Source organism: Monomorium pharaonis, chromosome 4, assembly GCF_013373865.1.
Source record: "Monomorium pharaonis isolate MP-MQ-018 chromosome 4, ASM1337386v2, whole genome shotgun sequence".
NCBI lineage: Eukaryota > Metazoa > Arthropoda > Insecta > Hymenoptera > Formicidae > Monomorium > Monomorium pharaonis.
Window position 1 is genome coordinate 27,232,441 of NC_050470.1, and position 21,095 is coordinate 27,253,535.

Here is a 21,095-nt window from a genome sequence, read left to right on the forward strand (position 1 = left end):
TTAAATATTTTGTTAGATGTACTAGATTAATTAGTTGTAAGACAAGCAAAATTGTCTATTCACATTATAATTTGTAATATAAGGTTGTTCATTTTTTGTGAGAAATTCTATTTCTTGAATTCTAATGAATTTTTTATTATAAAAATTCTTTTCTCCCCTTCCTACCTTTCTACTCTCTCTTTCTCTCTCTCTCACACACACACACACACACACACTCTCTCTCTTCTATTGCTGACAGCGTCATCTGCTGTCGCTTGGTTCAACCACAAAGGCAGGAAGCGATTCAAGCCGCTGCTAGCGCCTGCTTGCCATCTTGAGTGACGCCTCGCTTGGAATTTCGTAAACAGTTTTTGGCTTTGCTTGATCGCGCTTAAAGCGACGGGGACGCTATGTCGAAGCGCAGGATCGAGGTCGTGGATCCCTATATTAAACGGAAAGCCATGTGAGTGCACCAAACGTTATTCCTGTCATTCGCGTGCAGACAACGCACGACCGCGAGTAGTCAGCGGCAGCCCCCCCTTTGCCATGTGCAATGTCGCGGCATTGTATCAGCAGTATCAGCACCGTGCCAGAGAGTTTATCACGCGCGCGAATGTCCGGACCCTGGCGAATAGAACCGGACCCATGGTCTGACACGTGCGCGCAATTCTCGCACGTTGTTCTCCGATGACGACGAACCTCGAACGTGACGGTCTCGCCACTTCGACAGTTCTCACTTCCGGCGACATGGGGAAAATCGTAGCTATGTTCCTTATAACGGTTCTCTCGTCTGACCTGTTTTGCATTTGCAATAAAGAAAAATAAAACCCATGTTTTTTTTCAATAGTTGTCTTCGCTAGTGAGCATCACAGACGCCTGTTCGCACGTATCGCCGTAATTTTATTAATCTTGCACGTCGATGCGCGCGTTTACAATATCTCGCTTTGTTTTGCATGGAGATACTTTTCAATATACTGTTTATTATATATGTGAATTGATAAAATGGAAAATTATAGTATCGTGATTGGTTTGTAGGGAGACTTCCATTTCCAACAATGCAACAACTCCAGGGTCCACAGCGGCGAAGAGCCAAGTACAGTTTAATCCATATACCATGCTGCCATACACGCCACGATATTACGAACTCTATAAGAAAAGGATAACTCTACCTGTATTCGAGTACCGTACTGATTTTATGAGGTTACTGGCCCAACATCAATGTATAGTTCTTGTTGGAGAGACAGGTTCTGGCAAAACTACACAGATACCACAATGGTGTGTGGAGTATTCTAGAAGCATTGGAAATAAAGGAGTTGCTTGTACACAGGTAATGTATTAAGGTTTGCACATGATATATATATGTAACTCTCAATATTTTATTAATTTTAATAGTTTATTCTATTTATATAATACTATATATCTTATCTATTAATGCATTATGAAAATCATATGTAATATGTTTAGCCAAGAAGAGTGGCAGCTATGAGTGTTGCTCAAAGAGTGTCAGAAGAAATGGACGTTGCCTTAGGTGTGTATTATTATTATTATTATTATTATTATACAATTATATTAAGAAACAATATTATTTTCTAATTTAAATTTGCAAAATTACAAAAGATTTGGAGATAAAGATTTTTTATTGATTAGCAATAAACATAGTACGCATTGTACAGTGTCTTGTATTTGAGATTTTATTTAAAAAATTCTTAATGTGATATTTTCAATTGTATGATTAATTATCTTTCAAATTCTGTATTTTTGGTAAACTGCATCTGTATCTTGTGGATAGCATGTACATTTATATATATATATATATATATTTAATGTTTAAAATCTGGAATTACCTAGAATTTTAAATGAAATTTTTGGGAAATCTAAAAATTCTCAGGAAATTTTTTGATAAAATTTGAGTAAACATGAATGTTTTTTACATAAAAAATTTAAAGAATATCATGATATTAGAAATAATACTGTAATTATGCTAAAAACAAAAAAAAATCTTTGACAGGTCAAGAAGTAGGATACAGTATTCGTTTTGAAGATTGTAGTTCACCAAGGACTGTGCTGAAATACATGACTGACGGTATGTTGCTTCGGGAAGGCATGTCTGATCCCATGTTGGATGCCTATCAAGTGATATTGCTAGATGAAGCTCATGAAAGAACGTTAGCTACTGATTTACTGATGGGTGTTTTGAAAGAAGTGATCAAACAAAGACCGGATTTGAAACTTGTGATTATGAGTGCTACTTTGGACGCTGGAAAGTTTCAGCAGTACTTTGACAACGCACCGCTCATGAACGTACCTGGTAGAACGCATCCGGTCGAGATATTTTACACGCCGGAACCAGAAAGGGATTATTTGGAAGCGGCAATTAGAACTGTCATTCAAATACAAATGTGTGAAGAGATTGCCGGAGATCTTTTGCTATTTTTAACTGGTCAGGAGGAAATCGAGGAAGCTTGTAAGAGAATTAAAAGAGAAATGGACAATTTAGGACCTGAAGTCGGTGAGCTAAAGTGTATACCGCTATATTCGACACTGCCGCCGAATCTTCAACAGAGAATATTCGAACCTGCTCCACCTACCAAACCTAATGGCGCTATTGGCCGGAAAGTCGTTGTCTCGACCAATATTGCAGAAACCTCATTGACTATTGACGGGGTTGTCTTTGTCATAGATCCAGGTTTTGCCAAGCAAAAAGTATGTGTTTTAATTAATTTAAATCAATAATCTTAAGAATTTTTATGAAGAACTTAACTTTTATTATTGTGAACTTGTTATTCATTTCTAATATTATTTGTTAATTTAGGTTTACAATCCTAGGATTCGTGTTGAATCCCTTTTAGTGTCACCTATTAGCAAGGCTTCGGCCCAGCAAAGAGCCGGCCGTGCTGGCAGAACAAGACCTGGAAAGTGTTTCAGATTATATACAGAAAAGGCATACAAGAATGAGATGCAAGATAATACTTATCCTGAAATTTTGCGTTCTAATCTTGGAAGTGTTGTATTGCAACTGAAGAAACTTGGCATTGACGATCTGGTATGCGTAATGTTACATTGTTAAAATAGTGATTAATCATTTGCTTTTAAGTAACATCGTTTTATAACTTTTAAATAACGTCAAATGTGTAATGATTTTATTGCACGTGCCAGGTACATTTTGACTTTATGGATCCACCTGCACCTGAAACTCTTATGAGAGCTTTGGAGCTTCTGAATTATTTGGCAGCTCTTGATGATGATGGGAACCTGACAGATCTCGGCGCAGTAATGGCAGAATTTCCATTGGATCCTCAATTAGCGAAGATGCTTATAGCTTCTTGCAATCATAATTGTAGCAATGAGATACTCAGTATTACCGCTATGCTTTCAGGTAACGTATTAGAATTTGTTTTATGTGATAATACTGTGTGACACTGTTAATATTTTATTAATAATTTAATAATAGTTTATTCATATTATACATATTAATACATTATAAAAACCATATGTAACATATATAAGAAAGAACTTTAAAGTAATAGAATCAGAATTGTGATAAGATAACATGGTATATTGATGATTGACATGGTATTAGTCCCACAGTGCTTTGTGAGGCCGAACGAATCGAAAAAAGCCGCGGATGATGCGAAAATGAAATTTGCACATATTGACGGTGATCATCTGACGCTACTTAACGTGTATCATTCTTTCAAACAACGTAAGTGTTTACCTTTTGTTTTTAATATATAATATATATAGAAACAATATTTCTATAAATTAGAAATATTTCTAATTTAATAATTTTGGTTATGACGAATTGCTTACAGATATGGATGATGTCCAATGGTGTTATGATAATTATGTGAATTATCGATCGTTAAAGAGCGGAGACAATGTAAGGCAACAGTTGAGTCGAATAATGGATAGATTTGTATTAAAACGCACTTCGACGGACTTCAATTCAAAAGATTATTACATTAACATCAGGAAAGCTCTTGTTAATGGGTTTTTCATGCAGGTAAAATATCGATTTGCATTGCAATGAAATTTTTATTACGTATTGTTTTTTTAATTTATATTGATTTTTTTCTTCAATAGGTAGCGCATTTAGAAAGAACAGGACATTACTTGACTATCAAAGATAACCAGGTAGTACAACTTCATCCAAGCAGTTGTCTCGACCACAAACCAGAATGGGTTATTTATAATGAATTTGTATTAACTACTAAAAATTATATCAGAACAGTCACCGATATAAAACGTAAGTTTTTTTGTATTTAATTAGTATTGTATTTAACATTTAACTAATTATAAACACAATTAGTATTGTATTTTTATTGATTTATTAATAACTTTTATTAATTTAGTTTTTCTTTATTGATGTTTTATGTATTTTTTTACAGCTGATTGGTTGCTCATGATAGCACCACAATATTATGACTTACAAAATTTTCCTCAATGTGAAGCAAAGAGACAGCTCGAACTCACCCAGGCAAAATTAGACTCGAAACAATATCAGGAAGGCTTCTAACCTCTATATATTTTAGACGTGTTCGAAAATCGCAAGAAACTATCGGGAATGCTCAGTCAAAAATCTGCTTTTATTGTGACGAACTTCGGCACACAACTCTCTGACCTATCAGAGCCACATCACATACAAAATATTGTGAGACACATTATCAAGAATCACTTTCTGTCCTTCACTCAAAAGGCACAGACAAAATATATTAGAACATTTAGGTTTTTGTACAAGCTGAACACTAGCTTGTACGATGTAAAAATTGAACATTTGAAAGATTAATTTAAATTTTCGATATTTAAGCCAAAAGATGGAAGGGAAATGGACAATTTATTAACATTTGAGACATAGCAAAATCATAGTTATTCAATAAGAGGGTTATTTATGTACGTTTAAGAAAAAAAACTTAGTCTCTAAGTAATTTTAACAGTAGAATTCACATTAATCGTTTACATTCAAACGCATCGGAATGTCATTAGATATAATAGATTAATTTTTGTATTAAATGTTGACTATATAATATGAAGAAGATATATAAAATGGCCACTATATATAGTAAAAAAACATAATAGTCTCGTATTTGCCTAAAAAGTGCTTCTTCCCCTGGTAACAGCATGTCGCTCTTTTTTCTGAACTCGTATAATTTTATGTTTTCATACCTCATATTCTGTGCTCCTCCCCAAATTTAGAATATGTTGCGACGTGTATACGGTAACATTTTTTAATGGAATGAATAACGAGAATGATGTATATGCTTATTATAAACATGCGTATATATAAACTTTTTACTAAAAAAATAGAACAAATCTAAATGAATATTTCTAGACACATCCTTTATGTCTGAAAAAATCAAATTAAGGAAAAAGAGATATTAATATAATATATAAAAGCCATAACTACATATGTACACGTACACACAGACACACACACAGTGGCCAGTTTATGAAAAAGCAGCATTCAGTGTAATAAAGCATATTAGCACATGAAAGAAAAACTGAATTTGAATGTCCTATATGTTTATTGTTTATTATTGCTATTCTACATATTTCTATTAACAATAAATATATAGATTTTTTTAGAGAAAAAGAATCAAACAATTCTGTCTCGAATGTTCAATGAATTTTGTAATCTACTCTACAATTTCTGTAAGAACAACTATAACTGTGTTTCTCTTTTATTATATTTGGCTATAACAAGATACTTGACATTTTTTGATTTTGTAAATAAATATGCGAAAAAAAAGATCTTTATGAAATTTATGGAAATGCTAGTTATAACAAATAATGTTTTATTGCGTTATACGTTTCATTCCAATAAATTTGAAGCTTTTACCTCAATATTGATTTTTATGTATCTCTAGTTGGAAAGATTAGTATATATTTTATTAAATTAATAATCTGACTCTAATCGTCTTTGTGGACAAAATGATTCAAGATTAAATTGTTTTTAACGTTACAAATTATTTATGGACTTGCATAAGTGAGCATAGTTTGTTTTTTTATAATACTATTATAAAAAATTAAAAATTTGTTGAGAAAAAATTTTCTCATTGTTTATGAGCATACGTTTTTCAGATTTTTCCGTGGTATGTGACAAATGGCAGCAATTTTTGATAAGTTGCATTGTAAACTACATTCCAATTAATTGGATGAAACGATGGAATTGATTATTTCAATTGTTCGTATTTTATACGAAGATTTGAAACATAGTTAAAGATTTGCTAGTTATCTAAATAATTTTAATAAATCAATTATCTTTATAGTTCATGCACAGTTAACCAACAAATAAATAATAAATTTAATATAAATAAATTTTTATAATATCGCATTTTACAAAAAAAATTTTTAAGTATAATTGAAAAGATTTAATAATCATTTGGATAATTGCAATTAAATACTTTTAACTTGTATATAATTAGTACCGACATAGATTTGTTTTTATCATTAACAGTCATCATTTAAATTTAACTTTTTATCTTTTTCTAGTTCTATAAAAATTTAAAACGTGGTCCTAAAATATATCACTTGAATTGCCGAATTAAGATAAAGGAAAATGTAAATAATACGGACAGCGTAACCAAGAACGCTAACAACGATTTTCAGAGCCGAAGTTGCTTCACATTAGAGTGAAAAAAACCGCTTCTTATTTTTTGCATATTCGCATTTTTATAAGAAAAGAAATAAATTGTTTACAAAAGATTTTATTGTAAAAAATAATCGCATTTGGTTAAAACTATAATTTTCAAAAATTACTTAATTTTTATATTTCTTTGAAAAACTAGTTTTATAAACTTTTAATATTTAAAGAAGTGGAGAGCGATTTTTTACTCTTCAAGAAAATAAGAAGCAACTTCTCTAAACACCCTAGCTTTGATTAGTTTCGCTCCCATGAATATAATTCGCACCTGCCACCGCTGCTATGTGAAGTTTGTTCTTGGCAGAGAGGAACCTGAGAGCGATTATCGCGTCGTGTTTAGGTTAGGTATTTTCATCCATCAGCGCCTCTATGAGCACAAAATGTGCACATTGAACTATTAGTCAAATATCTATGAATCCCGTAGGTAATGTGACTTTTTAGGTCTCTCCTATGCTATGTCCACGTTTATTTGGTTCTGTTTCATGCTATACCCGTAAATTTTACAATTATATGCATTCATATTTTAAATCTGTTTTATGCAAATGTGCATAATCGTGTTCTATAAATGTGCAATACCACATATACATGATATAAATTCAATTAATTGATTTGATAAAAATTCACTTACCGATCGCTGTCGCTGCTCCTGTTGCTGATGCTGCTGCTGCTACTACTACATTCCTTTCCCGATTTTGATTCTGAAAATTTGGTAAATATTATTCCTAAATTCAAACACAAAAACAGGTAAAGAAATGTATCACTTTAAAAAATAGTATATTTAATACCTAGTCGCTCCATGGATGCAGCTTTCTGCTGACATCATCCTGCTATTCTCGAACCGCACATTAATAACGATCGCCCGATACTTTATTCGGCACTCCCGATATTACGGATAACATCACACACGAGTAAAACGTAAACCGTGCGCGAGAGTTTCACTTGGCGCGACCGTTACATTTGAAAAAATACATGGAAAGTATGGCTCGTCTGATTGGCGGCGAATGAAAAAGGAAAATATGGCAGAAAAAGTGGTATGATGCGTGACGTCACGCAACGAAACCCGAATGAAAATTACGCGCCGAGATACAATGAACGGAGACAAATTCGTTACGAGAATTTCGTATGCTCGCACGACAACTAGTAGCGCTTCTTAATTGGCACTCGCGATATTCTACCGAACGTATCCACGCTTTGCTCGAATGTGCACGCGAACACTTCACTCGAAATCGAAGGCAAACGATGCCGCGCTTTACACACGAATACGACCTCTGTTAGGTACGATCTTGTATGGCTCGCGGGTCGTCTGTTAGTGCGACGGCACTCTAAACACAACACCGTACCTGCGCACAATGAATTCTGAATACGCGAGACACGCACGGAGTCGACAAAACGTCCGATGCGTCCGACCGGCGCTGGAGCGCGGAGCAACATGGCGGCGGCAGCGGCGTACGTGACTCGGCGGTAGTCGGCGCAGGCGCGGCGAGTCAACAAGTCGGTCGCCTAGCAACGCCGAGTGGCGCCGACTACCGCCGAGTCACGTACGCCGCTGCCGCCGCTATGTTGCTCCGCGCTCCAGCGCCGGTCGGACGTTCTGTCGACTCCGTGCGTGTCTCGCGTATTCAGAATTCATTGTGCGCAGGTACGGTGTTGTGTTTAGACTGTTTAGAGTGCCGTCGCTAGCAAACGACACGATTACAGGGGCTCGATTCTTGAATTCATTTGCAAGAGAAACGTATTCGCAAATTCTGTTTTTACAGAAAAGTTGAAAATTTATTGGCTATCGTATGGCTTTCAACCAATAAACTTGCAACTTTTCTGTTAGAGCTGGTATTTACGCATACGTTTTCTTGCGAATGAATTCAAGAATCGAGCCCCAGGGGCGAATTGCTTTACTTCTCTGTTCAATGTGCCTCGACGTGCGCATGGGGCTCGATTCTTTTCATTCTCAAGAAAAACGTATTCGCAAATTCTGTTCTTACAGAAAAGTTGGAAATTTATTGGCTATTGTATGGTTTTTAACCAATAAACTTGCAACTTTTCTGTTAGAGCGGGTATTTGCGCATTCTCTTGCGAATGAATTTCTTTGATTTAATCATAGTGATTTTTTTCCCGGTGTTATATTTGTGTTGGCAGCGGTTTCCCGCGCGTGCAGTTTCGTTGCATTTACCACTTGGCGCAACGCACGTTATACACATCGTATTACATCGTGTGTGAAGTGATATCAACAAAGAGACAAATATCGTTAATATCTAACACACTTTGCTGGTTGCATATCAAGGAATCGTCAATCAAGATTGTTTTACAAGAATTTGCGTGACACTCGCAAACGTGCAACATGTTTAGTCTGGGTGAGATTGGCGAGCAGTTGAAAGACGTGAGTCGAAAATCGGTCGGAGTTTCATTCGCCGGTCAGTCGCTCGTGTTGGACACCGCGAATGATGGTAAGACGTTAGAATTTTCCTGATAAATGTAATCTCTTATGTTTATTACAAAGCGTACGCACAAAATTATTAAATAATTATGCGAGCTCTACTCTCTTTAAGTCTGGTCTCTTTGGGACACAACTATTGTTTTATGTAATTTTACTTGCCCAAAAGTTTGAAGTTTCAATTGTGCATATTGCATAAGTATGTGTATAAATATTTATAAGCATTACATTTAGATTTCTATATTACTGACAGAGAATTTTGTTATCAATGAATGTCTTTTATATAGCTCTCCAAGTGGTAGAAGCAATCAAAGCATGCCCATGCTTGGAGTACTTGGATTTGGAAGGAAATACACTGGGTACACCAGCTGCAGAAATTATAGCAGAGGCTTTGAAAGAGAAGGGAACCCCGTTAAAGAGAGCTCTGTGGAAGGACATGTTCACTGGTCGTTTGAAAACAGAAATCCCAAAAGCATTGGAGCATCTAGGCATAGCATTGTGTACTGCTGGCAGTCAGCTTACTGAGCTCGACTTGAGCGATAATGCTTTTGGACCAATTGGTATTCAAGGGTTAGCAAATCTTTTGGCATCAAGTCCATGTTATACCCTTCAGCAGCTGAAATTGAACAACAATGGTCTTGGTATATCAGGTGGAAAGATGTTGGCTAAAGCATTGGAAAAATGCCACGAAAATAGTTCTAAAGAAGGTAATATATGTTATTGAATGGGTGTTTATTATTATGAAAAGTGTGGAAAAAGTAAATTCTCACAAAATTGATTCTTTACCTTTGAAAAATTGTTTGCTGGAACAAAATGATTCATGATCATGACATAATGAATAGACAACAATCTGATACAACTATAACCCAGATTTTTTAAAATAAATCTATTTAGTACTTGTAAGAAACCTGTAAAGTATACATATATATTTCAAAATATTGCAAATGCTTTATGAAATTCTAGGTAAGCCGCTTGCACTGAAAGTTTTCATCGTTGGCAGAAATCGATTGGAGAATGAGGGCGCACAAGCATTGGCGTCCGTATTTGAAAAACTTAAAACATTGGAGGAGGTTGTAATGCAGCAGAACGGCATATATCACGTAGGGATCACCGCGATTGCACAGGGTTTATCTGCTAATCCTAATTTGCGTGTGTTAAATTTGAACGATAATACGATCGGGTTGAAAGGCGCTAAAGCGCTCGCTAAAGTTTTACCGATTTTTCGAGGTTTGGAAGAATTAAATCTCGGAGATTGTTTGCTGAAGACTAAAGGGGCTTTAGCTTTAGCAGAGGCATTAGAAATCCATGGAAATCATACATCCCTTAGATATCTAGACTTGAGTTGTAACGAATTACGTGCGGCTGCTGGTAATGCTATTGCTAAAGCCACCCATGATAAAACTCTTTTGACAAATCTACAACTGGATGGTAATTGTTTTGGAACAGAAGGACGCGAAAGCCTTCAGCAAATTCTTACAAAATTGGGAAGACTTGATGCATTGAATTCTTTGGAAGAGGATTATACTGAGGATGAGGAGGAAGATGATGATAATGAGGATGAACAGAGTGAGCAAGAAAGTGATAATGAGGATGAAACAAGTGACAAAGATAACAAAGAACAAGATAATATTGCACAAAGCACAGTAGTAACAGTAGCAGAATTTATGAAATCGCCAATAGGTGAGAAACTGTTGCTACTGCAAGGTGATAATGTGCAAGCTTTCATCGACTACGCAATGGTACGCATTAATGTGCATTTGTATACTAGTTGTATTTCTAAAGTTTACTATTTATTCCAGAATTTGGCAAATCAAAGTAATACAATTATAGAGCAGAAATATATAGAAGAGCTTTTACGAATAACTATGAGAGTATCAGCATTATGTGGCAGTGGCTACATGAACGTGAGAATAAAAGCAGAATTCTTATCAGATGCTTTATACGCAAAGCTATTTTCTTATGCTGTAGAGAATGATCAAATGTCAATTTTAAATAATGCATTACTAGTTAATCTTGGTTTAATAAAAGTAAGTATTCAGAATTATTATTACATATATATAAAAGATATATTGAAGCAAATAAAATGATTAATTGTTTATTCTTAGGGGGAGAACAAAGCCAGTGGAAAAATTGATTGGAATTTGGAAGGATGTTTTAAGGCTTTGGAAAAAATTATTCAGAGGGATTATTTCTTAGCGCAAACAAGGAGCATGTTGAAGGTGTTCTTAGAAAAACCAATGAAGACTAGTCGCGCAAATGTAGTCGATCCATTTCAAGATTCCAAAGCTGCTCTCAAAGCTGTTCTAGACAGTATTCAAGCTACGTAAAGTTTCTGGAAATTATCATGGTATGATATATAGTTATTTATTTTTATACATTGTATGGAAAATAATAGAATATGTAAAATTAGATTACTATGTATGAATTTTGCAAAATCTATATATATGATCTTTAAGATAAATCTTGATAATTTTAAATCTAAATTTTGTACTTTTAATATTAAATTTCTTTAATACAAACTTTTTGCAATGTTATCTCACTATAAGAAGTTTTACTTCTTTTTATTAAAAAATAATTATACGTAACAATTAAATTATAATATCGAAATGAAAAATACATTTATCTTACAATGTGTATGTGTTTTTGCGTATGAGTGTGTATGAGCGTGTGTAAAATATATATATTATTTTAGAGTTTTAATGTAAGCTACTTTTGTCTTATTTAAATTATTAATGAAGTATAATACACATACTATTGTAAAAGCTATTTCTTAAAATATTAATATTTTAAGAATCAATTTTAAAATTTTAATGTGTATATTGTAATACAAATGAATTTTATATAAATATACGATTATACTCGTATGTGGATTATACTCGTATAATCCATAAAAAAAATACAATACTTGCAGATTTTCAAATAATATCTAGTGTGTAACATTTTTGACAAAAATTGTAAGATTGATTATAGATTAACATGGAATAAATAACGCTTGCGTATACGTGTGCTAGTAAAACTTAACACAAAAATGCACTGTTATTACCGCTTTTACTTGTTCATAATATACTATATAAATAAGAATCTCTTAGGAAGCTTGTTCCGTTGTGTTCAAAATATAGTACTGTAAAAGCTACTTTACAGCAATGACGATGCTGGATCCCAACCTGGATTAAAGAGATCAACTGACAATGGGATGCAGTGTGACGATGATTGATCTTTCATATACATTGTTGCCTAAAAAATAGAATGAATAGAATTTGTTGCTTTTTTCGATTTTCAATTTACGGATCTATGTGTAATACGTACAAGGAAGAGAACCAACTGTGATTTTGTCCTAGTATTACAATCCTGTCCCAGAGTGGACGGATAACTTATCTCCCCATCATTATTTCGTATATTAGCCGCTATCAATTCTAGGCATTGTCTCTCCTCTACTCTATACGATCTCAATATAGCTGCTATTGTAAATACAAGAATCAATTTAATGTACTGTTTTTCATATTCATATAGAATTTTCTGCAAGTAACACTATTAATATTGAATTCCTTACTTCTATCAGATGCTTCAGCAGATAAGAACCTGGATAGAACTGTGCCAGACTCAGAAGTTTCGGAAAATAGATGTGGATAACGTCTGAGAAATAATTTCGTCAGCAACATATTGCCGCGATTTCCAGCTAAGCTGTTATTAGGTACACAAAGAATCTCGTCGTCTGTTCTTCTCACTAACAGTACAGTTCCATTATATCTATTAAATTAAGATGTACAGAGTTATACACATGCGATATTTTGTTGGTAATTACATTATATTGTAATAATATGTGTCGCGTAAAACATACTTATTTAATTGCTCTGCTATGTTTAAATTGAAGTAATCTCTTATTATGTTGCGAACTAAACCTTCTAGGGACGGTGACATTGTTTTAATAGCTAATGGGAGTACGTCATCGAATGTAGCATCTAAAACCTATGATGATTAATTTATCAATTATAGAATCAATTTATGCAGTGTATATATTCGATTAGTTAAATGTTTTTTTTTAATTATTTATGAAATATGTTAATTACCAAACTTTGAATAGAAGGGTAATTCATAGCGGCCCAAGTGGCAGTATAACCTCCGATGCTCCAACCATACAAGATAATCCGTTCCTCGGGAAACTGTAGACGGTCGATCGCAAAGCGCATTATACAATCGACAGCGTTTTCCTCCTGGTCTGGATATGGTGCACCCTTTGTGGTCATGACTTACTGTTATACGAGATACAAGTCTGCCCTCGAAGAAGGCTTGCCATTACTCCAACTTTGCATTTACTGTCTGAATGACAATAACTGCAACATTGGCAAAATTTTTATTGTTGCAATAAAGTTTTGTATGACGGAGTAACAGCAATTCTTCCCGTCGAATTATTATTACGGAAGTATACACGAAGTTTACTCCTTTTGTGCGTGATACTTACAGTACTGCTGCCGAAACCTGGATGATTCCAGCCCAACACTGAATAGCCCTTGGTCAGAGGAGTTGATATAATGCCTGTTTCGTAGAAACCACAATTTCCTTCGCAGGTTATGACCAATATATTGCCATTAGCACTTCTGCAATATATACAAAGTACGTCAGAAAACAGTTTGTATTGTAATGGAAGATGTCGATAAAGTTATCGTTTACATTACTTGTTGCGCCGATCAACGAACATTGCATCAATTTGATTTTTATCAACGGTCATTAATTTGAATCTTTCTCCACCTTGTTTTATCAAATCTATCCTTCCCTTCATCAACGCCGTGCCTTTACAATGTTAACATAAAATAGTCTTAAATAATTGCATACAAACTTGAAGAAATATAATAATGGTAATAATGTGTTACCGAGTGCCAAGCCAATGAGAGATATACTGCCAGGATAAATCAGTTTACCCGCAAATGTGTGTGCTACTACATACGAAAGTAATTTACATGGTATGGCAAGTAAAAATTCTTTGCCGCTTTGTCGTCTGAGACGCCCACTAGCCTTCGCAATTTTTTCTAGTGTCAACTTATCTGCAGCATTACTACAAGAAACACACAGTTAAATAACGGTAACATTATTTAATTATATACAAGACATTTTAAGATTCTTAAGTAGTCTTAATTACAATTTTAAAAAATTAATATTTCTTTAATTGAAATACAAGTTTTATTATTATTTTTTTTTTAAGTTTTCCTGAAATTATAAATCGATTTTCCGAGACGTTAATTCGAGATCTAATTAAAAAATATTTAATATTAACTACTACAGAATTAAGATTACAGCTCAAAAAATGTTTGCAATAAATTATCCTAAATCTATTTATAAAAAAATTTATTGTTAAAATGAAAGAGTTAAAGATTTTTGAATATCTTGTTAATTATATATTAATTGTTTTACCTTAGTTTTGATGCATCAAAATCCACAGGCCATGCCGAAAATTCAAAGTCATACTTGTGAAGCTCCTGCTTCGTGTTGGCATTGTAATGCAGGTGCACCTCATTTAAGGTCTCCACAAACTTCACGTATACTGGATTATTGACCCTGGAGTAACCGCGTGCGGCCAACGAGGCGACGAGAAGCGCGCCAGCGCTAGCTGCCAATTTACTTAGACAAGAGACATTATCTGTCAGGGAGTATCCACGCTGATACATGGCAAACATGGCAATAACTGGAGCGGCGTAGAGGCTTATGGACCATATTGCTGCAAACTGCAACAACATAAGAACAATTTGTGAATTTGTATATCCTTATAGTTACGATAATACAGAAGACTCAATCAAATTGGTAGGATATAATAGAAGAGATCGTGTCTGCCAGTATTTGGAGGATCTCTGCTCTGTTTGCATGGAGCAGAACGCAATAAGTGATGTGGTGAATTTTCAATAGTCATTACAAATTTTATTATATGGAACACTTACGGAGATGACGATGTTGTCGCCCCATCGCTCCAGGCTCTTCGACTCGTACGATTTCTGTAACGTGTGTATATATATGTATATATATATATATATATGTGTGTATGTGTGTATACATATTGTAACCTCAACTTTATGCAAATTCCTGCGGAAAACGCTGAATAAGTATGTCGTACTTACGTCAACCAGACCTATCGATGTTACCTCGTAAATGTTGTACAGTCGTGGACTGAACGTGCATCTCCACAGTGTCCTGATCAACGACATTTTGTCCTCGTGCAGTCAATTGAGTAACCGTGTGTTTAAATATGTGTTACTGCGGACGTTGCGATGCGGATCGAGGGTTCACGACGGTAATGCCAGATTACCAGAATCGACAACAAAAGTGGAGGGGAGATAGGAGAAGACAGGAGCTAGGACTTTGTCGGATCGAATGCGCACAATAGATCGTCACGAGTACTTAGGAGCAAGAGAGGAAGAGAAAGCGAGTGAAAAAACGAAACCAAGATGTAAAACTGATTGAACGACAAATGTGAATTTTCTCGGATAAGCGCGAACTCTAATAAAAAAATTTTAATGAAATTTTAATAAACCTGATGTTTCATTCAACCTCATGAAATTTTATTTTGAATATGCAATATAATTATAATTTTATATTTTGCCGAAAAAAAGTTTTCTACGTTTAAAGAGATGTATATTGAAAAACAGATGACATTTTAATGAGAATTTAATAGAATATGTAATGAAATTTTAACGAAAAATTATTAATATTTTTTAATGTATGAAAAAATGAGTTTTTATTAAAATTGTAATAAATTTTTAGTAAAATAAAACAAAAAGTCGCTAATACTTCACGATGACAAATTAATAACATAATTTAAAAAAAAAAGACAGAAATTAAGATACTAATTTCCTTTAAAAAAGAACAAACTCCGGAAGCACGCCATGTATGTTATGTATAACCCCGATAGAAAGATTTATAAAATTATATGACAAAAAGTAAAAGATTTTATAATCCGTTATTATGAGGGCATAGTGGAAAAAATAGATGTAGAAACATCACACACGAAATGGCTTAATGGCATAACTTGCATAAGCATAGCATAAGACCGTTGAGCCAATCAGTTCCCAACATAAAGTCGCCATATTGATATACATATGCTTAGATATGGCCTAGAGCTCTTATGCTATGCTTATGCAGCTTATGTCATTTTGTGTGTGATAGTCCTTACTCCTTACTCCATTACTCCTGCTGATTGTAGATCTTGCATAATATATGGAGCATGTGCTTGTTTTCATAACGTCCGGTTTTTTACCCGCCGACGCTGATTGGCTCGCCGTCACGATATTCGAAATTTTAGGAATAGTGATTTTTGGACAAGGCGCGAAAATTTCAAATCTTTTGGAATTGATAAAATAATTGCCTTCTTAGGACTCGGACACACGGCTTGACTGTAGGCTACATCCAACAGGAAAAACAGCTTTGTAAAAAATTATTCTTTTATACAATTAGTTTATACTAGATCCAACATTAAGTAAAGATAAGAACCATAGAAGAATTTTCTAATACTTTTGTAAAAGATCCATTTCATCAATACAGATTAACTTCATTCTCAGTTTAACTTTTTATGCTTTCTAATTTTAACGAATTGGAAAAAGATAAAGAGTTAAGTCGAGATTTAAAAATTAATCTACAATAGAAATGGATGCGTACAGACAGAAGAATATTATAGAAATGAGATAAAACTTCTGCTGTGAAGATAGATACATATGAGATTTTATAAATTTAAAATTAGAATTAGGTTAGAAGAAGTAGGAGGCGGCACATTCCACGCGATTATCGCGTTGACCAACGTAAACTGGGGAAAATTTTCTGTGCACGCAACATCGAAAATTGAACGGTCGATAATTCTCGTCACGTCTTTGTATCTCGTCGTCGTGAAACGGCGACTTCGCGGCGAATGCGTCGCGTCGTGTCGCAAATTTCCCGGCCGGCGCGGCGTAGTGTCGTGCCGCGAAAAAAAATAGCGTCAGCGAGGACGCGCCAGGCTGTGGATCGTCGGTATCCCGTGTATAGGTGCCGACCTCCGACCGACCACGACGTTCGTGGCTTCGCGCGCCGGTCGATCGAGCGGCCGTGAGCGGCCGCACCGTATGATTTTCGGAACATCCGCGAGAGGCGGAGAGAAGACCTTGCTCGGCTGGAAACGCAACGCGGGGAGCGCGCCGCGGGAGCGGTAGAAGGCAGTAAAGCGACCGCTATCGTCGTCACAGTTGGACACGTTTCGAGGAAGTTTCTTTCCCCGCGAGCGCTCATTCCCCTCCTCCGCGTGAACAACCCGTAGACGTAGTTCTCTGTAGCAAGATAATTTTTTTTACACCATGTCAGATTGGGATACCGCGCCTATCACCCTCCGCAAACGCGTCCCGAAGTCGTCCACGTTGAAAACCGAGAAGGTAGTAACCCACGTCTCGATTCCGCGTACGTGGTTTGCCGCGGCTAGTCAGCCGTCGCCGTCGTCGTCGCCGTCTACCTGCGTCGGACCGATTGTGTAACCCGATTGTGTTTGTTTACAGGCGGTCAACGACGCTCGGCGACAGGGCTACACTGTCGAGACACAAGCGAAATGTAAGTATTGTAAGTAGCGATTCCGACAGGGATTTTTTTCTTCTTTCCCCCTTCGCTCTCCATAATTCGTGACATAAACAAAGTCCATGCTGGCCACCTTTGCATACTCTCTTATCTACGATAACAGTTACATCATGTCGGTTAATTATCACTTTTTTGCAGTTTTGTAGTTCAGTTTTACAACACTGCAAAAGTAATTTTCATATTTTATGAAAGTAATTATCATTTTCTCCTTTCTCGCGAATGATGAATGTATATAAATGCCAGCACAGTTGCAATAAAAAAGTTGCATGCAATTCTATTATTATTGTATCATATTGAGTAATATAGTCAGATAAAAAAGCTTAAAACTGTTAGAAAACGAGTGCATGTCTTATTGTGTATGGTAAATATGTAAGGTTATATCTATTATATCTTATTAGTATATTGCATAAATAACAGAAATAGATAATATTGTAGATGTTTTACTAAACAAGATTTTAATTGAGATAACATTCTTCATTTCTAAACATAAAAAAATCTTAGAAGCATTTTATTATATTTTAGCATAATACCATACCATCATTTTTTCTGGCAATATTCTATTGAGAATATATATAATGGGTTTGTTCGGGTCGTGTGCTCTAACATACTCCAATTCACCTCAGCACGCTCATTGACCAATTGCATTAATGTTGGCATATTTGGAGCAAATAGAAATATATTGGAGCATGTGACCTGAACAAACCCATAAATTCTAAAACAAAAATATTTTTGATTAGGGGGTGGTGGAGCAAATAGACAGCATGTGACTACAAAGAACACAGCCAAATTGGATCGTGAAACAGAAGAATTAAAACATGATCAAATTCCACTCGAACTTGGCAAACTTATTCAGCAAGGACGACAAAACAAGGGATTGTCACAAAAAGACTTGGCTACGGTAGAGTACTTGTTTTCAGAGAAAAATACAACACAAATATTTTTATTAAATTATATGTTTAATGGATTTTTTTTTTATAGAAAGTAAACGAGAAGACGCAAGTTATTAATGACTACGAAGCGGGACGTGGAATACCAAACCAGATGGTGATTGGTAAAATCGAGCGAGTACTTGGAATTAAATTGCGTGGTAAGGATCGTGGAAAACCGTTGACGGCCCCCGGGACGAAGAAGTGAATCTCGGGGGGGGAAACAATCTATCTTTCGATCCTTATACTGTTCCCATGGAAGAACTATGAGAAAGACGGTAGAATCAACACAACAAAAAAAAAAGAAACAAATTCCCTACCCTCTTTTCCTTTGGTTATATGGATATTGAACGGTAAAAACTGGGTTATAATTAACTTGTTTTTATGTATGAAATAAAAGAAAGTTATTTTAGAATATCATGAATGCGTATGGAGCAACATACAGTTACATACAAGTGCATACAGTAACATGGCGTAATGTTAAACAAGGCTTATTGAGTTACCTTTGCGCGTAATTGTTATAGATTTTTATGTGTACATTACTAATCTAATCATGAAATAAATGCGAAACGTATGTTTGAGTGACAAAATAAAATTCTTAATTTATAGTAAAGTATTTGTCTTATTATCGAGAATTCGTTTTCATTGAGCATCATGAAGATTTATTAAGAATTTATGAATAAGTGTAGATAAAATATTCACACATATAAGTAGAAAATATATAGTGTATAAATATAAAAAAAGCGTACTTAAGTATCCCTTACATTTGTTTTGTACATTTCAATATGTCTTTCATATACATATTTTGTATATTATTCAATCTATGCATTCAAAATTATTTTTAAAAAATAATTAGGCCATTCCTTTATTCCATGAATTATTTCCTTTGGAGAAATGTTTGAAAAAAAAAGAATTTAGTAACGTGTTTAAATACTCAAGTAACTTTATTTGCGCAGATATAGTATAAATGCTTTTTTTTTCTCATTAATCCTTTCTCAGAGCAAAACTGGAATCTTTTATTCCATCCTTGGTAATAATTTTGATAGTTATTCCATCACCTGTGTATATATCTCTTTCGGCTGCAGAAGTAAAAACATCTTTTAAGATTGCTATAGCTTTTTCTTGAGTCAATGGTACTGGAGTAACATCTTCTTGGTTTTTATAGCCAATCTAGAACAAAAGTCATAAATTGTAATGTTAATGAAGTAATTTCTTTTTTTAATATTTCCTATTATATACAAACTATTTACTTATTTACTTACACATACACACACACATATGTAAGTATTAATGCAATTAAACGTATACCTGATTATCAAGGAGTGGTTGCAAAAGTGCGCCAGCTGAACCACCAGCTCTGTATGTAGTTTTCTCACAATGTCCAATTGGATCATAACTATATATACAACCTTTTCCATTCTCATCTAATCCAGCAAGTATGTTGCTGACATAATAAGGAAAAAATCGTTTGTGATACAGCATTATTGACAGCATTTGGGCAGCTGCTGGAGTTGACATTTCCTTTTGATGTTCATGTTTATACATCTGAAGAAAGATTACTATTATACATGTCTGATAATTTAATATTGTTATTGCATGATAATCACATAACAATGTTTTATTATATTTCAATTTACTATGTTAATTGGTTAAAAGTATAAAGTTTACACCTGTATGCGAGCAGATAGGAGACGAGTTAGAGTCAAGGTGTCACACCAGCAGCCGGAGCATCCTAAGATGGTGGTGTTTGACAAGGGGAATAATTTATCCTGTTCTCGAGTATAGATCGAGAATCCAGTGCTCAGACGTGTGTCTGCAGCTATGACACAAAAGTCTTCCCCAGCAAGAGCTACCACACTCCTAAGAATAAAACAGCATCTTCATATAATTGTACATGTAAAATTTTTCCGTATAATATGTATATATATATATATATATATATATATATAAAGATTGTAAAAGTATTGAAATAAAATTAACGATTAACCGTAGAAATGTACATAATCCTTCCTAAGTATTATTTTTATAATCAGCAAAAGCAAAAATATAGGTTATTTTACTTTACGTACCCTCCGTTGTCGGAATATGGACTAAAGCTCACTTTTTTCGCTCCCTGCACCTCGTAATCGGGTAAACGTCCTTTTCCAGTTTCTGTTAACAGATCCATCATTATGTTGGATCACCAAAACGTTTCGAATACAATTGTCTGAAGCCGAATGACACTACAGTTTCTCGTGACAGCGCCACGGCACAGCATAACATCGAACGGCAAAACAGTTGCATATTCATGCAAGTTCATAGGGTGCATTCCATTGGAAAAAAGCTATGCGTTTTAGTCCGAATCTACAATAGGTGTAGTAAGCCTTAAGCCATAAGAAATCAACCAATTATATTCGATTATTCTTCTCACATTCAATTATAATTGGTTAGTTTCTTATGGCATAAAGCTTATTACATCTATTGTAGATTCGGCCTTATGGAACGTAGAGCACTCGGGTTTCCGAACGCAGCCCTGGGGCCCGATTCTTGAAGTCATTCGCAAGAG

The 21,095-nt window shown here is 34.7% G+C and overlaps 5 protein-coding genes and 1 long non-coding RNA gene across 13 annotated transcripts; 3 read left to right on the forward strand and 3 right to left on the reverse strand.

Annotated features, from left to right (window-relative positions):
* The first annotated feature begins 197 nt into the window (after nucleotides 1-197).
* LOC105829338 (putative pre-mRNA-splicing factor ATP-dependent RNA helicase PRP1) lies at nucleotides 198-5,820 on the forward strand. Its single transcript, XM_012668097.3, has 10 exons — nucleotides 198-442; nucleotides 1,015-1,306; nucleotides 1,444-1,507; nucleotides 1,988-2,682; nucleotides 2,792-3,022; nucleotides 3,136-3,355; nucleotides 3,560-3,682; nucleotides 3,792-3,982; nucleotides 4,063-4,225; nucleotides 4,368-5,820. Exons 1-10 carry the CDS (start codon nucleotides 390-392, stop codon nucleotides 4,493-4,495), a joined length of 2,160 nt encoding a protein of 719 aa, XP_012523551.1. The 5' UTR covers nucleotides 198-389; the 3' UTR covers nucleotides 4,496-5,820.
* Nucleotides 5,821-8,769: 2,949 nt separating this feature from the next.
* On the forward strand, nucleotides 8,770-12,739 carry LOC105832144 (ran GTPase-activating protein 1). Of its 3 annotated transcripts, none has more exons than XM_012672823.3 (6): nucleotides 8,770-9,060; nucleotides 9,335-9,754; nucleotides 10,011-10,786; nucleotides 10,847-11,074; nucleotides 11,153-11,394; nucleotides 12,607-12,739. In XM_012672823.3, the coding sequence occupies exons 1-5, from the start codon at nucleotides 8,955-8,957 to the stop codon at nucleotides 11,372-11,374; spliced, it is 1,752 nt and encodes a 583-aa protein (XP_012528277.1). In that variant the 5' UTR covers nucleotides 8,770-8,954; the 3' UTR covers nucleotides 11,375-11,394; nucleotides 12,607-12,739. The 3 variants fall into 3 exon arrangements, with proteins under 3 accessions (XP_012528277.1, XP_036141375.1, XP_036141374.1); XM_036285482.1 differs by lacking the exon at nucleotides 12,607-12,739 and having other exon boundaries at nucleotides 10,011-10,415; nucleotides 10,494-10,786; nucleotides 11,153-12,044; XM_036285481.1 differs by lacking the exon at nucleotides 12,607-12,739 and having other exon boundaries at nucleotides 8,771-9,060; nucleotides 11,153-12,044.
* Nucleotides 11,588-15,717, reverse strand: LOC105832145 (phosphatidylserine lipase ABHD16A). Of its 5 annotated transcripts, none has more exons than XM_028189073.2 (11): nucleotides 15,152-15,713; nucleotides 14,975-15,028; nucleotides 14,454-14,764; nucleotides 13,916-14,097; nucleotides 13,721-13,835; nucleotides 13,507-13,642; nucleotides 13,115-13,279; nucleotides 12,886-13,013; nucleotides 12,598-12,794; nucleotides 12,354-12,502; nucleotides 11,588-12,281 (listed from the first exon to the last, which is right to left on the reverse strand). In XM_028189073.2, exons 1-11 carry the CDS (start codon nucleotides 15,236-15,238, stop codon nucleotides 12,183-12,185), a joined length of 1,623 nt encoding a protein of 540 aa, XP_028044874.1. In that variant the 5' UTR covers nucleotides 15,239-15,713; the 3' UTR covers nucleotides 11,588-12,182. The 5 variants fall into 5 exon arrangements, with proteins under 5 accessions (XP_028044874.1, XP_012528278.1, XP_012528279.1 ...); XM_012672824.3 differs by having other exon boundaries at nucleotides 12,354-12,505; nucleotides 15,152-15,704; XM_012672825.3 differs by having other exon boundaries at nucleotides 12,354-12,505; nucleotides 15,176-15,703.
* Nucleotides 15,718-16,861: 1,144 nt separating this feature from the next.
* Nucleotides 16,862-19,293, forward strand: LOC105832143 (endothelial differentiation-related factor 1 homolog). 2 transcript variants are annotated; one of them, XM_012672821.3, is made up of 4 exons: nucleotides 16,862-17,428; nucleotides 17,549-17,609; nucleotides 18,362-18,522; nucleotides 18,603-19,293. In XM_012672821.3, the coding sequence occupies exons 1-4, from the start codon at nucleotides 17,354-17,356 to the stop codon at nucleotides 18,756-18,758; spliced, it is 453 nt and encodes a 150-aa protein (XP_012528275.1). In that variant the 5' UTR covers nucleotides 16,862-17,353; the 3' UTR covers nucleotides 18,759-19,293. The 2 variants fall into 2 exon arrangements, with proteins under 2 accessions (XP_012528275.1, XP_012528276.1); XM_012672822.3 differs by having other exon boundaries at nucleotides 17,549-17,600.
* Nucleotides 17,851-18,453, reverse strand: LOC118645092. Its single transcript, XR_004962844.1, has 2 exons — nucleotides 18,318-18,453; nucleotides 17,851-18,170 (listed from the first exon to the last, which is right to left on the reverse strand). It is a non-coding gene; the product is annotated as an uncharacterized LOC118645092 (long non-coding RNA).
* Nucleotides 19,294-19,468: 175 nt separating the features above from the next.
* On the reverse strand, nucleotides 19,469-20,812 carry LOC105832142 (proteasome subunit beta type-1). The gene is made up of 4 exons (XM_012672820.3): nucleotides 20,620-20,812; nucleotides 20,221-20,410; nucleotides 19,859-20,095; nucleotides 19,469-19,720 (listed from the first exon to the last, which is right to left on the reverse strand). Exons 1-4 carry the CDS (start codon nucleotides 20,718-20,720, stop codon nucleotides 19,535-19,537), a joined length of 714 nt encoding a protein of 237 aa, XP_012528274.1. The 5' UTR covers nucleotides 20,721-20,812; the 3' UTR covers nucleotides 19,469-19,534.
* Between the last annotated feature and the right edge of the window lie 283 nt (nucleotides 20,813-21,095).